The sequence below is a fragment of the Garra rufa genome, chromosome 7, assembly GCF_049309525.1.
Source record: "Garra rufa chromosome 7, GarRuf1.0, whole genome shotgun sequence".
Classification (NCBI taxonomy): domain Eukaryota; kingdom Metazoa; phylum Chordata; class Actinopteri; order Cypriniformes; family Cyprinidae; genus Garra; species Garra rufa.
This window is the reverse complement of record NC_133367.1, coordinates 7,404,159-7,417,858: the sequence shown is the minus strand read 5'-3', so window position 1 is coordinate 7,417,858 and position 13,700 is coordinate 7,404,159. Positions and strand designations below refer to the sequence as shown.

Below are 13,700 nucleotides of genomic sequence, written 5' to 3'. Positions count from 1 at the left end.
TTTACATCGCGATTGCTCTATAGAAATATGTATTTATGTGTTAATGTATCTGATACATTTCTGTATGTTTATATAAATATAATCCGTCCCATCAATTGTCCAAAAATCCTCTGCTTATCTTCTTGTAGAATCGTATGGAAACCCGTTTATGAAAAGGTTATTGCGACTTTTTGTAAATTCTTTATAACTCGCAGTTGCGGGATTAAATCTCACGATTCTGAGAAATTGTGAGATAAAACCTTGCAATTGCGAGTTATAAAGTTATAATTCAATACAAACACGTAATTCTGACTTTTTTCTCAAAATCAAGAGTTTGTATATCGCAATTCAGACTTTTTTCTTGGACTTGTGATATATGACCTCGCAATTGCAAGTTATAAAGTAAGAACTACAAGATACAAACTCACAATTCCTACTTTTTTCTCACAATTGCAAGTTTATATCTCGCAATTTAGACTTTTTCTCGCAATTTTTTATCTTTTTCTTGGCATTGTGAGATATGAACTTGCAGTTGCGAGTTATAAAGTTACAATTGCAAGATACAAACTCATAATTCTGACGGTTTTTTTTGCAATTGCAAATTCATATCTTACAATTTTGACTTATTCTGAGAATTCAGACTTTTTATTGGAATTGAGTTTGTATCTTACAATTCTGACTTTTTTTCTTGTAATTACGCATTTATATCTCACAATTTTGACTTCTGTCGCAATTTGACAACCAATTCAACAACATAATTACAATTATACAAAAAAGGGTTCTCAAAATTGCAAGTTTATGTCTCACTATTCATAATTACATGTTATAAAGTTGAAATTAGATAACTTATTATAAACTTGCAATTCTGAGCACAATCACAAAATATACAATTCTGAAAAAAAAGTCAAAATTGTGAGTTTATATCTTGAAATTTTGACTTTTGTATTGCAATTCTTACTTTATTTTTTTTGGAATTGTGTGTTATAAAGTGCAATTTTGCAAGTATATGTCTCACAATTCTGACTTAACTCATAATCGCATGTTATAAAGTCGAAATTAAATAAAACTTAAAAATATAAACTTGCAATTCTGAGAAAAAAAAGGCACAATCGCAAAGCATAACTTGCAATTCTGAGAAATAAAGTCAGAATTGTGAGGGTTTTTTTCTTTAAATAGAGCATAAATAAGATAAAACCATCATAGATTGTGTGTTAGATTACTCAGAATCAGTAGTTTCATGTGTTGAGAGGATTGACCATCCCTAATCATCTACATTGTTGTTAAACAACAACCTTCAGGAGTTTTTGTTTGTGGACCCACACTCTGTGGGATTGTGGTGGGCTTGCTAATGAATTAGACTGCTAACTAGTGCGAGTTTAATTAACCAGGTGGGGATAGTTACTCCCTCGTGTGTGAAGATGCAAGTTCAGCTCGTTTATCCCAAAACATCCATATCTCTGGTGGAATCTCACCTGCCATTCACAACATCTTCACCTATGACAGCAGGACCAGGATGAAGATGCTGTTTTGGCTCAATTTGGTAACCACGGCCCATAAAAGGGGCTCACGGTCGGTGGGCGGAGAGCGACGTGCTGGGATGGAGAAAAGACAACATCTCTGAGACGAGCTCCGTTTATGATTGAAGACGTCTGAACACTCGACCGGCGAAGTATTAGAAAAAGCATGGCACCTGTAAGAAAACCCTCAAACGTCAGTCAGAGCATCTCTTCATCGCCATTCTACTTTATCCTCTACATCATTCTGGTGCTAATGGGGAACGTGGGGAACACCACGGTCATCGCGGTGGTCGGAGAGAGTCTTCTGCGGGAGACGGGAGTTGTCAGAAGCTCTGACGTGATTCTGGTCAACATGGCTTTCTCCAACCTGTTGGTGTCGTTGATTAGAAACACGGTCGTGATGGTGTCCGATCTGGGAGTGGAGGTACGATGACCACATGGATGGACTATTGGTTGGATGGATAATTATTAATGATTGGATGGATGTTGAGATGGGGAGATGGGATCTAGGTTCAATCTCTATAGCCAAACCACTGAAATGGGTGTATACCCAACCTGGTGGGTTTTTGGTCTAGTTTTGTGAAAGTTTGGAGCTGCTGACCGTAGAACATCATCACCTCATGTCTTGATGGGCCTTTTGATTCGTTCTTCAGAGATTATTTGGGTTATCTGGGTTATTGATAGTTTAAAACTAACTAAAAACCAGTTTGACTCTAAATCAAGTGTCGTTTATTGAATAGAACCATGTTTTACTATCTAAACACTTGGTAGACTGAAATTTGTTGGGTTTGAAATTCTCAAACTTTCTTGTTTTGGTTAAATTGATAATTATTAATGATTGGATGGATGTTGAGATGGGATCTGGGTTCAACCTCTATAGCGAAACCACGTAAAATGGGTGTAAACCCAACCTGATGGGTTTTTGGTCTAGTTTTGTGGAGGTTTTGAGCTGCTAACCATAGAAGAACATCATCACCTCACATCTTGATGGGTCTTTTGATTAGTTCTTCAGAGATTATTTGGGTTACTGTTGGGAGTTTGGTTTATTGCCAGAGTTATTTATTGTTTCAAACATCCAAAATCAACTAAAAACCAGTTTGACTCTTAATCAAGTGTCATTTATTGAGTAGAACCATGTTTTACTCTCTGAACCACTTGGTAGACTGAAATTTGCTGGGATTGAAATGCCCAAACTTGCTTGTTTGTGGTTGGATGGGTAATTATTAATGATTGGATGGATGTTGAGATGGGATCTGGGTTCAATCTCTAAAGCCAAACCACTGAAATGGGTGTAAACCCAACCTGGTGAGTTTTTGATCTAGTTTTGTGAAGGTTTTGAGCTGCTGACTGTAGAAGAACATCATAACTTCATGTCTTGATGGGTCTTTTGATTTGTTCTTCAGAGATTAATTGGGTTATCTGGATTACTGTTGGGAGTTTGGGTTATTGCCAGAGTTATTGATTGTTTAAAACATCCAAAACCAACTAAAACCAGTTTGACTTTAAATCAAGTGTTGTTTATTGACTAGAACCATGTTTTACTGAAATTTGAAATTTGTTGGGTTTGAAATGCTTAAACTTGCCTTTTGTGGGTTTCCTCAAAGGTTTTCCTCAGTAGAGACATGTGTCACTTCATGATGGGCATCTGGGTTTGGCTGCGCTCTGCGAACGTTTGGTCCACGTTCTTCCTCAGCGCGTTTCACTTCCAAACGCTGCGTCGGGTCGCCCCGCCCGTCATCACCCTGCACGGCCCCCGCGGGCCCCCCAGTTCCCTCATAGTGGGCTTCGTCCTCGTCTGGAGCCTCAATCTCGTCTACGCTATCCCAGCGTTCATCTTCTCCAAGAACGGAGATGAGAACTCCACTGAGGTCAGTTCATCTCTTTATCCAAATTAAACCTGTGCACCACCTCGTTTGACCCCTGACCTCTCCTGCAGACGCTGATGTTGGTGAGCAGCACCACTCGGCCGCTGATGGGCTGTATCTGGGACTTTCCTTCAGCCTACAGCGGCCTGGCCTTCGCCACCTCCTCCATGGTGATCCACGAATCCATTCCCATCTGCCTGATGAACATCACCAACCTGGGATCTCTGTTGACGCTGTACGCTCACGGACACTCGCGCAACGCCACCAACAAGAATCAGGAGGCGCCGCTCATCACCCGGATCCCCGCAGAGCGACGGGCAGCCAAGGTGAGCAAAACTGAGTTTTATTTAACCCTCATAATGCATTTTGCATTCTGGAAGAATTTCTGTTTATGACCCTGGACCACAAAACCAGTCATAAGGGTCCATTTTTTTTTAAATTTAGATTTATATATCATCTGAAAGCTGGAGAAATAAGCTTTCCATTGATGAATATGGAGAAAATTGCCTTTAAAATGTTAAAATGTTACTCCTGATTGCTCAAAAACAGCCCACGTTTATTTCTAACTAAACATCAAAACAATGTAAATATTACTCTGAAAAGTTTTCAGACAAAATGAATTCATTTTACTTGCAACTTTAACTTTAAAAGTGATGAATTTGTCAATGGTGTATCAATAGACACATATATTCATGTTCCACAACAAACTTCAGTCCAAAGGTGTGCAAGATATGGGGAAAAGGTGAAATATGTGACCCTGGAGTCTTTAGTAGCGCGGGTATATTTGTAGCAATAGCTAACAATACACTATATGGTTCAAAATTATACATTTTTCTTGTATGTCAAAAATCATTAGGGTGTTAAGTAAAGATCATGTTCCATGAAGATATTTTATAAATGTACTACCATAAATATATCAAAACTTAATTTTTTATTAGTAATAACCATTGCTAAGAACTTCACTTGGACAACCAAATATTGTCCTATCCTAACAAACCATACATCAATGGAATTCAAAGCTTATTTATTCAAATCTCAATTTCAAAAAATGACCCTTATGACTGGTTTTGTGGTCCAGGGTCACATATATTTTATAAACATTTTTTTAACACTAATGCAACTTCATAGATTGTTTAAAAAGTATTTTTGACACTAATGATCCAGACACAGAATGGAGTCAGAATGACCTGAACAATTTGGTTATATCTCTTTAAAAAGAATAGTAAATAATCTGAAAAAAATAAATGATGTGTATCTTGAGGGTCTTAAAGCATCTGCCAAATTTCATTCCTTTACTAAAAACTATAAATAAAAAATAATAATAATAATTTTATGTATCTCTTCTGGGTCAAAGCGAACAGAACTTTTTTTCTCAAGTGATTTTGGCCCTGAACATCCTCTTCATTTCGTCTTGGGAAACATAACCCTAACCTCTAAATATTTTTGTTTTTATCGCATTAACCTCTTATTAACTAAATAAAAATGTGAAATTCTTTGAAATTTTAAATTACACATGAATCAAATGATTACGCTAAATATATTTTTTCAATATTGATGAGAAATTTTGTTTCAGTATATCACTGAATGAAATTTATTAGAACATATTTGAAAGTTATATTAACTGCTTTTGAATGAATGGATTTTATTTAAATTCAATTGAATTTTAACTCATGATTGCTCAGAAACAGCCCACATTCATGAAACGTACATATTTTTTTCTAAGAAAACATCAAAACTCATCAAAAAATTTTTCAAACAAAGCAAATTCATTTTACTTGCTACTTTAACGTTCAAATGAAAAGCAATTGATTCATCAATAGAAGCACATATTCATGTCCATCAACAAAATTCAGTCCAGAAGTGTGCAAGATATAAAGAAAAGATTAAATACGTTTTTTGACACTAATACAAAATGTATTTTTGACACTAATATCCATAGATACCTGAGTCAAAATCACCCAAACATTTTACATTTTAATATCTCTTCAAAATTATTGTAAAAAAAAAAAAAAAAAATGATGAAAAAATTTGATTTGCAATGCATTTAAAATGTTTTGCATTCTGGAAGAATCGAATCTTATTAACTAAAACATTTGAAAATTCTTTGAAATTTCAAATTATACATGAACAAAATGATTTTGAAAAATATACATATATGTTTGTCAGTGTTAATGAGAAATTTTATTTCAGTATATCATTGTATGAAATGTATAAGAACATAATTTGAGAATATTAACTGCTTTCAAATTAATAGAATTAATGTAAATTCCTTTGAATTTATAACTGATGATTGCTTAAAAACAGCCCACATTTGTGAAACGTAGATATTGATTTCTAACAAAACGTTTAAAAAATAATAATAATTGATTAATTTTACTTGCAACTTTAACTTTCAGATGAAAAAGTGATGAATTCATCAATGGTTCGTCAATAGATGTACATATTCTTGTTCATCAACCAAATTCAGTCTGAATGTGTGTGAGATGTTTAGAAAAGGTGAAATATATTTTACAAACGTTTTTGACAGTAATGTAACTATAAATCATTTTACAAAAGTATTTTTGACACTAATGGTGCTCCACACACACCTGAGTCACCTGGATTTCTAAATTTGGTTAGATCTCTTAAAAGACAATAGTAAAATGTCTGGAAAAAATTAAATGATAATGATTTTGTGGATCTTAAATCATCTGCCAAGTTCTGTCCCCTTACAATAAATCTAAGCATTTAAAAAAAAACTAGATAAAAAGTGTGTTCAGACAAACTTTAAGTTGGTTTGAAAAAGCCGGACCAGAAAGTTTTAAGTTTGACGGTTTTCAGTCTGAAATAGTTTGAAGATTAAAGTAGTTTTAAAAGCTGAACGGTTGATAGATAGATATATAGATAGATGGCAAGTTACTAGCATGTTTACAACACGATTGACGTTACTAGCATGTTGTTAGCATGATTAGCATGTTACTAGCATGTTGTTAACATGAATTTATCACGATTAGCTTTTTGCTAGCATGTTGTTAGCATCATTAGCTTGCTACTAACATGTTGCTTAGCATGATTTTATCATGCTCAGCATGTTGTTAGCATGTTGTTACCATAATTAGCATATTACTAGTACGTTGTTAGCAGGATTAGCAAATTACTAACATGTTGGCACATTTCTAGCATGAATAGCATGTTACAAGCATGTTGCTAGCATGATTATATTACAGTTAGCATGTTACTAGTATGGTGTTAGCATGATTAGCATGTTATGAGCATGATTCTAACATAATTAGCATGTTTCTAACATGATTCGCATGTTTCTAACATGATTCGCATGTTATTAACATGTTATTATGATTCTATAATGATTAGCAATTTATTAGCATGGTACTAGTTTAGTTAAAAAGTTTTAATGAGTTTGAATGGATTAGAAATAGAAGGGCAGTTTGAGTCTCAAGGGATTGTGGAAGTTTTGTCAGTTGGAGTTTGAATTTTGACAGTTGGAGTTTGAATTTTGACAGTTGGAGTTTGAATTTTGTCAGTGTGAGTTTGAATAGTGTTGATCATTTGAACATTCCCTCAATGTAAATCTATGGGATTATCCCCAGTTTTAATCGTCATTTTTAGGAAAACCGTAAGTCCGATCAGTCTGAAAACATACAGCAAATGGAGTCAGATCAGTCTGAAGATCTGGCCTGAGTTTGGAGTTTGTAAAACTCGAGGAGGACATTAGGCCTAAATAGTATTTCAGTTAGATGTCTTTGTCAAGCCAGCTTAATAATAATTTTATGTATCTCTTCTGGGTCAAAACTGAAGTCACTAACAGAACTTCTCTGTGTTTTGTCAGGTGATTCTGGCTCTGAACGTCCTCTTCATCTTGTCTTGGGGAACAAACGTCATCTCGGTCAACTACTTCAACTACAACCGCGGATCCTCCACCGAGTTCCTGCTCATCATCGCCCGCTTCACCAACATGAGCTTCATCGCGTTTTCGCCCGTCGTCCTCGCCGTGGGACACAGGAAGCTGCGTGCGTTCATAAAGTCGCTTTTGTCGTGCGAGATGGCTCTGTTTGGATAGACATCAGATATCATGCGTTATGGAATGATTTGAGCGTGTGGTTCTGAATTCACACGCTTGTGGACCTGAATTCTCCAAATTCAAGAGTGGTTTTTTTTGGACATATTGGGCCACATCATGCCTGTCTTTGAGTGGTTTGTGTTTGGATCATGTCTGTTGTTCTTGGCAGTGGTTTGATTCTGTGCATATATCGTGTGTTTTTGTGTCGTGCGACATTATTGAAGTTTGCAATAATGGTAAAAAGCATAAAGTTTGAATTTAATTGTTGAAACTGAAGTTTGGGAACACACACACGTTTCTAGAGTGAATCAGAATGTTGTTCCTATGATGTACTTCAGAACACCCTTGTTCTTCTGTTGGTCCGTGACAATTAGGAGGAGGAGCTGTGCGCTGAGGCTCCGCCTTCTTTCACACAGAACTCTTTATTTGGGTTCATTTGGTCTGTCAAGTCGTTGCAGGTGAGATGTCCGCTGCTGAAGATATGAACACTGGAGTAGTAGCAAATAAAGTTATGCTTCTGATGAAATGAGACACTGATTAGCTAATTAGCAGAGCTTGTGCAAACACATGCTTTAAATAAAAAATGCTTGCTGTTTTCTCCATTTCTGTTGTTTATTTTGTTACTGAGAGAAAGCTGGCAGCACATATTTACCTTCATATAAACGTTGCTTACATCAGAGTTGGCAGCGACGGGCTGTTGGCTAACAGTTTACCGCTGCTCTTCGTTTTACCCGAGTGAAAAATGAAAAGAAACTTCATTTTGAGTATATTGAGGACTTAAGGATGGTTAAGCCATGTTGCTAGTGTGATTTAGCATAAATTCACATGATTTAACATGAATTAGCATGTCGTTAGCATGTTACTAACATGTTGGTAACATGTTTCTAGAATGATTAGCAAGTTACTAGCATGATTAACATGATACTAGTATGTGGCTAGCATGATTTTAGCATGATTAGCATACATCTAGCATTAGCATGCTGTTGCTAACATGCAACAAGAATGTTTGCAAGTTACCTGCATGTTCTTTGCATGTTGCTAGCATGTTTCTAGCATGATTATCATGTTACTAGCATGTCATTAGCATGTTACTAACGTGATTAGCAAGCTAATTACATGTTTTAGCATGGTTAGCATGTACTAACATGATTAACATGTTATCAGCATGTTCCTAGCATGTTGCTTGTGTTTTTCTAGCATGATTAGCATGTTATTAGCATATTGTTAACATGGTTATCAAGTTACTAGCTTGTTGCTAGCATGATTAACATTACTAGCATGTTGCTAGTATGTTTCTAACATGATTAACAAGTTATTAACATGTTAGCATGATTAGCATGCTACTAGCATGATTAACAAGTTATTAGTATGTTGTTATTGCATGATTAGCATGTTAATAGCATGTTAACCACGTTAACAACATGCACGTTAGCAACATGCTAGTACCATAATAATCATGATGCATGATAGCATGTTGTTAACCTGATTATCAAGTTGTTAACATGATTAACATTACTAGCATGTTACTAACATGATTAGCATGTTAACAGCATGTCACTAGTATGTTTCTAACATGGTAAGCAAATTACTAGCATGTTGTTAGCATGATTCTGGCATGATTAGCATGTTAATAGCATGTTGTTAGCCTGATTCTAGCCCGATTAGCATGTTAATAATATATTGCTAACACGTTGCTAGCATGATAAGCAAGTTAATAACATGTTAGCATTTTTAGCATGACTAGCATGTTACTAGCATGTTGTTAGCCTGATTCTAGCCCGATTAGCATGTTAATAATACATTGCTAGCACGTTGCTAGCATGATAAGCAAGCTAATAACATGTTAGCATTTGTAGCATGACTAGCATGTTACTAGCACGTTGTTAACATGATTCTAGCATGATTAGTAAGTTATTACCACAATTAGTATGCCTCTAGCATGGCTAGCATGTTACAAACATGATTAGCAAGTTACTAGCATGATTATTGTATTACTAGCCTGTTTCTAGTATGATTAACATGTCGCTAGCTTGTTTCTAACATGATTAGCATGTTATTAATAGATTTGAAAGTCACTAGCATGTTGATTCAGTAAAAAAAAAACTGTTAAATAATAGTTCAAACCAGTCTAGGTTAGTTGTCTAGTCTTAGCTGGTTTAAGTTTGACCAGCTCCCAGTCAAGATTAGTTTTAGTGGTTTAATTAGTAGAGAGTTGTTAGGCTCTGGTATACAGTAGTCTCTTTATACAAAAGTTTTCACCCCCTCAATGGAAGCCTATGGGATTTTTAGGTAGATAGACTGGTTTACGAAAACCAAACGTCAGATCAGTTAGAAAAGATACAGCAGCCTGAGTCAGAGCAGTCTGAAGATCTGACCTGAGTTTAGGAGGAGATACAAACTTTGTCCTAGAAAAAGTAAATGATTAAAATAGTAGAAAAGTGAACTGGCTTTAGCATTTATTTGAACTTGCATGCAAAATGAAAATATACAAATGAATGAAAGACAATATAACAGCAGAAATGATTCAGTGGTTCAATAATCAAAATGCATCAAAATTGCGATCAGTCTTATATTTTCGCTCTTGGTTTTAAAGTCACGTTTTCCCGCTCTGTGCCGTTTTCGCGATCGGCGCGTCCTTCTGTGTCGCCGCCGTTGTTTGCGGTCGTTTGATCAAGTGCGCCCAGCGCTGCATCATCACGCTGATCTTCCGCCGCAGTTTGCCGTGTCCGAGCGCCACCACCAGCGGACTGAAGCCCACGAAGAGCGACGCAGAGAAATGCGCGACGGTGAGCAGTCCCTCCACGTGCATCCCGCCGTTGTGGTTGTAGTAGGTGACGGCGGCGACCTGCAGCACCCAGCAGCCCACGAACAACGCCACCAGAGCCATGATCACGTGACCCGCCTTCCTCTCGATGGACAAGTGCCGATCCAGCTCCGCAGCTCCACCGGCGCCCGCCGTCACCGCGCGGATGTGTTTCGCCAGCGAGTGCAGCGTCAGTAGATTGGTGCCGACCATCAGTATGAGCGGCATGACCTCGTTGAGCGCCAGCGACGTGGAGGCGAAGGCGTATCCCTGCTGGTCGGTGGGAAACTCCCAAACGCAGCCCAGCAGCGGGCGAGTGGTGCAGCTGATCACCATGAGCTCCACCGTGGCGTTCCCGCGGACGTGTGTCGTGTACACCAGCGCCGGCAGAGAGAACAGCAGGTTGACGCCCCACACCGCGGACAGGAGGGCCCAGACGCGCCGGCGCTCTCGCTGGTGGCCCAGGGGACCCATGGTGACGTGCTGCCGCCGCAGGGTGGAGCAGTGGAAGGCGCTGAGGGCCAGAGTGACCCAGCAGCCCACGGCGCGCCACCACACCCACAGCAGCATGAACACGCGGCACCAGCTGGGCGACAGCGACACCTCCAGACCCAGGTCCGACACGAAGATGGGCACCGTCCGGAACACCGACGTCAGCAGGTTGGCCATGCACAGGTTCACCAGGATGGTGTCGGACGGAGCCAGGTGGCGAGAGGCGCTTTCTTTAGCGCACTGGAACACCTGCAAACACACAACACCGATTCACCAGAAGAAAAACACTCATGATCAAATCTCCATACATTTGTAACATTCATTTTAGTCTTTGCTTGAAATATTAATATGATTAAAATGGTACATTTAATTGTTAAAACGTTCAATTAACAAGTACACTTTAACATTAGCATGTTTTTCTAGCATGATTAGCATGTTCCTAACATGATTAGCTAGTTACTAGCATGTTGTTAGCATGATAAGCAAGTTACTAGCACGATTTTAACATGAATAGCATGTTTCTAGTATGATTAGCAAGATACAAGCATGTCCCTAGCATGTTACTAGTATGACTAGCAAGTTGTTAACATGATTATCAAGTTACTAGAATGTTGCTAACATGATTTCTAGCATGATTAGCATGTTGATAGCCTGTTTTTTTTTCTAGCATGATTAGCATGTTACTAGCATGTGGTTAACATGGTTAGCTAGGTACTGGCATGTTGTTAACATGATTAGCATGATTCTAGCATGATTATCATGTTGAGAGCATGTTTTTCTAGCATGATTAGCATGTTACTAACATGTTGTTAACATGGTTAGCTAATTACTGGCATGTTGTTAGCATGATTAGCAAAGTTACTAGCACGATTTTAACATGAATAGCATATTACTAGCATGATTAATGTGTTACTAACATGATTAGCATGTTGATAGCCTGTTTTTCTAACATGATTAACATGATACTAGCATGAATAGCCTGTTACTAGCATGAATAGCATGTTACTAGCATGATTAGCGTGTTAGTAACATGATTAGAATGTTGATAGCCTGTTTTTCTAACATGATTAGCATGATACTACCATGTTGTTAACATGATAAGCTAGTTACTAGCATGAGTTTATAAATAGCATGTTACTAGCATGATTAGCATGTTACTAGCATGAATATCATGTTACTAGCATGATTAGCATGTTGATAGCCTGTTTTCTAACATGATTAGCATGATACTATCATGTTGTTAACATGATAAGCAAGTTACTTGCACAATTTTATGAATAGCATGTTACTAGCATGAATAGCATGTTACTAGCATAAATAGCATGTTACTAGCATAGCATGTTACTAGCATGATTAGCATGTTACTCGCATGAATAGCATGTTACTAGCACGATTAGCATGTTACTAGCATGAATAGCATGTTACTAGCATGAATAGCATGTTACTAGCATGATTAGCATGTTACTAGCATGAACAGCATGTTCCTAGCATGATTAGCATGTTCCTAGCATGATTAGCATGTTACTAGCATGAACAGCATGTTACTAGCGTGTTAAGCATGTTACTACCATGATTAGCATGTTACTAGCATGAACAGCATGTCACTAGCATGATTAGCATGTTACTAGCATAAATAGGATGTTACTAGCATGATTAGCATGTTACTAGCATGATTAGCATTTTACTAACAAATATTAATGTAATTAAAATTTAAATTAATTAGGGGAAAAATTAAAAACGAACAATATTAATAAAATATTAATTTGACGTAAAATTAGATGTACAGATATCGTTTGAATTATTATTGTTATTTACTTATTTATTTAAATATATAATATATTTAGATTGCATAAAATATAAATATGAATGTTTGGAAAGAAATTATATGAATACATTATTTAATCATTTTAGTCTAATAGTAATTTCATTTAATATGAAATATTTAAGTATCATAAATATTTATCTAACATATTAAAACTATTAAATATGACAAAAACGTTTTAAAATTGTAACATTTATTTCAGTCTTGTTTTAAAAATTATTTTAATTAAAAATTGTAATTTATTTTTTTAAACCATTTTAGTTTCAAAACAAGTGCAATAGTAATATAATATTAAATGTACAATTATTGTTTTAATTGTTCATTTTCATTTGCTAATTTATTCAAATATATTAACTATTTATATTACATAAAATGTGAAAAAATAAAACTATTAAATCCGAAATGTTTTATTTTTGTTTTTGATTAAATATTAATCGAACACGTTCTTTACACAAAATATAATTGTTTAATTTCGTGAGGCACAATCAAAGATAGACGCTCTTCATTTACTGTGACTAGTCACGAGTTCGAATCCCAGCCAAAGCAGGAAATTATAAAGACACTTTGAATAAAGGTCAAAACATCGAAATCAAAACAGTCTTGAGTTTCTGGTTCATCCGTATTTGTTCATTTTCTCTCACCACACTGATGACCATGATATTTCCTATAATGCCGGAGAACACCAGCAGGCCGAAGAGGATAGCATCCACAGTCAGGACCTCAGACATGTCTGTCCTTCTGTCTCAGGGCTGTCTGTCTCTCACTCTTTCAGTCTCCGCGTCCGTTCCGTCCATCGTGAGCGCGCCTCGTAACGGTCCGAATAACGCTCGATCGTGTGCTTTGTTGACATCAGCTCTGTAGTCTATATATGAACCGCGAGTTTTCAGGCTCCATTAAACCCAAACGTCCGACGCTTTGCAGTTTTCCAGGCTTCTGAGGCCGCGGGGATTTTAATCTTTAATCAATTATTAAACGCCTGAGCGACGATGAACATCTGATCGGCTCAAATATTAAACTCCCAACAACATCAGAGAAAGCTGTGAGACACAGGCTAGAACTGACTAAATTCTTTGATGTTTTATGAATTGTTTGTGTTTCATAATCGTTTAATAGGCTGATTAAATGGCAGGTTAGCGTGTGACAACATGCCCCGCTGGCCAGACAT

At 36.9% G+C, this 13,700-nt stretch overlaps 2 protein-coding genes across 2 annotated transcripts; one reads left to right on the top strand and one right to left on the bottom strand.

Moving 5' to 3' along the window:
* The first annotated feature begins 1,662 nt into the window (after positions 1 to 1,662).
* LOC141337886 (olfactory receptor class A-like protein 4) lies at positions 1,663 to 7,418 on the top strand. Its single transcript, XM_073843464.1, has 4 exons — positions 1,663 to 1,920; positions 3,101 to 3,364; positions 3,433 to 3,687; positions 7,188 to 7,418. Exons 1-4 carry the CDS (start codon positions 1,663 to 1,665, stop codon positions 7,416 to 7,418), a joined length of 1,008 nt encoding a protein of 335 aa, XP_073699565.1.
* A 2,593-nt stretch (positions 7,419 to 10,011) lies between these two features.
* ora4 (olfactory receptor class A related 4) lies at positions 10,012 to 13,263 on the bottom strand. Its single transcript, XM_073843463.1, has 2 exons — positions 13,177 to 13,263; positions 10,012 to 10,962 (listed from the first exon to the last, which is right to left on the bottom strand). The coding sequence occupies exons 1-2, from the start codon at positions 13,261 to 13,263 to the stop codon at positions 10,012 to 10,014; spliced, it is 1,038 nt and encodes a 345-aa protein (XP_073699564.1).
* Between the last annotated feature and the right edge of the window lie 437 nt (positions 13,264 to 13,700).